The 3,909-nt window shown below is 35.5% G+C and overlaps 1 protein-coding gene across 1 annotated transcript; it reads left to right on the top strand.

Moving 5' to 3' along the window:
- Positions 1–89: 89 nt before the first annotated feature.
- On the top strand, positions 90–2,297 carry LOC109590727 (uncharacterized; the record flags this gene model as incomplete). The annotated part of the gene is made up of 5 exons (XM_020006607.1): positions 90–408; positions 543–1,325; positions 1,490–1,673; positions 1,880–2,081; positions 2,181–2,297. Coding segments are annotated over 5 exons (1,605 nt in total), but the record flags the coding sequence as incomplete, so codon positions are not given.
- Between the last annotated feature and the right edge of the window lie 1,612 nt (positions 2,298–3,909).

Consider the following 3,909-nt stretch of genomic DNA (forward strand, 5'->3'; position numbering starts at 1 on the left):
AAATGAAGAAAAAATGGTAATTTAACTTGATTCTAAGTTTGTCCCTTTCTAACTGATCATTTCTGTAAATTTCCTTCTCTTTTCTGTAGGTTCATGTTTATTCATTGGGTAGTCCTTCACCAATTGATGTCCAACCACTTTTGAATTATTCACTTTTTGATGAATCCCTTCACCCTTCTCCTCCCCCTCCTCGTCATTGGTTGGAGTATAAACCAGAGTACCAAGGGCTGTGGTTCACGTACGATTATTACGATTCTGCTCCTCCTGAAAGAGAAACTGAGACTTGTCAGGAGACCCTCAAACTGGGAAAGCATTCCTTGATACTCTCACTTGACGTCATGCACAGGTTGGATTTCTTTATCAATAAGTTTAGAGTTTCACTTGAGGCCACACCATTAGTATCTCAAGGTAATAGCAAGAAATGCAATACTTGTACTTTTTTGTGTGTGCACTATTTTCTCCTATTTATGTACTAACTTGTTATTATCATGATTTCAACAAAGTAATACCATTGTTAATCCTAATATTATTTGTTTTTATAGGTTTAATTGTGTTAGGTGATCCTGTTGCCAAGACAATGTTAAGTATAACGTCAGATACAACATTGATTCATCTTCCTCTGAAGTGCCACATCTCATCAAGCGATTCAAAACCCACCACCTCTCTCATTATAAACAGAGTCGATGCTGAGGTTACCATGGCAATGTACAGTGGTAATGCGACACCCACTGACCCTCAGACATTGCACTTGGATTGTACTATAGAGGAAGTGACATTTAGTAGTGTTGAGTGTAGCAATGATAGTATCAGTCACATTACTACTGGTGTATTAGTAACCGATCGATCCATTCTATGTCCTCAGTTATTATTAAGTGTACATAATAAGACTGATGGATCCTTACAATCTAGTTATTATCATTTCAAAGCTCCTGAAGTTAAAACTGATCTCACATTCCGTAATCTTAGTCTCTTTTTTACAATAGCTGCATCATGGCTGTCATCAACAGCCTCTCTTCATCCTCCTCCTCCAGCTCCTAGTGAGAGAGATACAACTGATAGATTGATATTATTACTGAGGGGTATCACTGGAGAATATTCAAAATCTGTTTCAGAAGGGACCCTGGTCTCTTTTTGTTTGGGAGAAGCTCTTGTTCATTTTATAAGTTCATCAGTATCATCTGCAGTTCCAGTCATTCAGTCTCCTGCTCCTATTAGCTCTTGTATAAAATCATTAGCTGATAATGCTCTTCATAATGTTGGCTCTAATGTGTTGTCTTCTTTGGATGAGAGGGTATTTGAAGTCTGTCTTGCTTGGCCTAGAGAAGGTATGATTTTGGGTTCCTTTTAAATAAGCATTTCAGCAACCTTCTTTTAACATTGTTAAGTTTTTACCTGATACAAGATCAATGTTTATGGCAGTCATGCATACACATATTATGCAATGTATAGTTTTCTAAGTGTCACAGTTAAATCTTTTGTATTTCAATAGGTGTTCCTTTACTTGGGCTTAAAGTAGGAGGCATTGCTATGTATCTACCTCATCACTTATTAGCACAATTTGAAGAATATGCTAAACAGCTCCTAGAGATTTGGTGTATATTTAAAGATGATCAAGAGGAAAATAAAGCCATTCCTGCATTTACTCGTAAGTCAGGGGAAACTGGGATGCACATGTTTACATGTACCTCTTTTATAATTCATGTACATGTAGTATTGTGAAGAGAGTATTCTCCTTTTTTTCATTTGTCAATAATCATTAATTTTTGTCGGTAAGTACTACTATGAAGTATGAAGGCTATAGGCTTTTGCTTTATATTTCTTGGCTTACTGCAGTGTTTGTCCATGTGATTCTCTTTAGTGGGCTGCATTGTGTAAACAGCTATATCAGCCAATTCAAGATGGAGGGAGAGAATTGCAGTGATGGTGATGGGGTAGATCTTGTCTCTGCTACTGATACTGATGATTTTAATACTGTCATTGGCTCCTGTGGAGTTATATTGTGCACTGTAGCACTCATCTTTGCCCTCTCTAGTAAATTCTATAAAGACATAGTACAGAGATTGATACTCATCAAACTAATTGTAATGATACTGTTTTCGCTGACCTTGATCCTCTCCTTCTTGTCGCCTGAGTATTATAGAGATTACATCATCTACATTGTGAATGGTTCATTTCATAAGGTTCTCATTCACGTACACATCTCGTATCAAGCACGCATCAGCTTGTATTGGATTAACTGCTTTCTCATGTTCTGGCTTACCGTGACCCTCTTCTCATACATTTTCCGTCTCAAGAAGGTGAATGGTATGAGGCAGTTGAAACTCATGATTATCACTTTTATCCTAATATTTGGAATCCTTGTCTTATTTGCTGTCATTGTCAAATTCTTGAATTTTATTTGCAAATATGGCTATATTTTCTTTTTTGTCTCTCTGTCTTTCTTTGGTGTTGTAAACCTTGTGACTTTTGTGATGACGATACTAATACTTGCGACAGTTTGTAAGAGGTCTTTTGCTAGAAGCAGTGAGGATGAAGCTCCTTTACTTGTGAAAAATAAATGGAAAAAACTTCTCAAAGAATTGCTGCCATTTGCAGTCTATCCGATGATCAGTACATTACTTTATTTGACTTTTGTTGCATCTGTGTATTCAATTGAAGAGGACCTGTTATTGCTCAAGTATCTTAGTATGGATTTATCTGCTCCACTTACTGGCACTGTGGTTTTTATACACGTCTGCATATTGAATCAAACAAAGAGGAAGGAGAGAATGAGAATAGCAAATGATGAATTTATTTTTAATGATGAAGATGTGTTCACGAGAGAAACTGTTGGTGCAACTAATGCACAAACAGCTTACACTTTCACTAGGACATCAAGCATGCATGTACCAATGATACCTAATGCAAGATGATACTTAGGAATAAATATTATACTTTTAATTTTGTCTTATTTTAGCTATGCAATTAGTATGGCTTTTATTTAATTAATTGATAATTATTTTACACAGTATTATACTTTATAGCACCTATTGCTCCTTACCTTGCCTGCTAAAGCACTACATTGCAGCTATTAATTCATTGTGATGGTTTTAGTACATGAACATCATGTTCTTATATGTTATGTAAGAAGTTTGAGCCAATTCTAATTAAAATTGGATTTTGTTACAAATTTTTAAAGTTGTTCAAAATCAGGCCAAAGGGTTTTGCCAAAAATAGCTAGAAGAGAATTCTTAATTTTTATATTTTTTTCTGATTCATATACATGTGCTTGTCTGTGTAGAAAGTTTGAGTTTATTCCAATCAAATTTGGATTTTAAAAATTTTACATAGGGGGGATCATTTAAGAGATGTACTGTCAGATAACTGGTTATCATGGTTATCTGTGTTCTATACTTTAAAATAATTTACATTAGAGTAGCTGGTCATTACAAAGAGCTTTTTTCACTTGGTAAAAGCCAGCCGGGTTCTCTGCAGTATTAATAGAGGATATGCGTGCTAAGTATATTCGTAACTTTTAAGTACCGTATATCCACCCACACAATAAATTGGCCGCCATATTGGACGTCAAGTTTATTAAGAGTTCAATGGGGGAAAACACATTTTCTTGCCTTGCTACCTTCTTGAGGCCTTTTTCAGAAGCTTAGAAAGCATCCTGAGGATCTAATGGGGTCTAGTAGTCACCTGAAAGATTGTTAAGAAATACAGAGCGGTTTCCTGGTACCAAGCATTTTTCTATTGTTTCTCCATTGCTGCCAATGGAAAACTGACATCCAAAGAATTAACTTTTTTTCTTGAAAGTTATTACGGTATGCAATGAATACATTTAATTTGCAATGAATATATACTTAGCACGCATATCCTTGCCCAACTAATTTTTACATTCATATGACCCAGATTGCATTACTTATG

This window comes from Amphimedon queenslandica, unplaced genomic scaffold (assembly GCF_000090795.2).
Source record: "Amphimedon queenslandica unplaced genomic scaffold, v1.1 AMPQUscaffold_9581_Cont18321, whole genome shotgun sequence".
Classification (NCBI taxonomy): Eukaryota; Metazoa; Porifera; class Demospongiae; order Haplosclerida; family Niphatidae; genus Amphimedon; species Amphimedon queenslandica.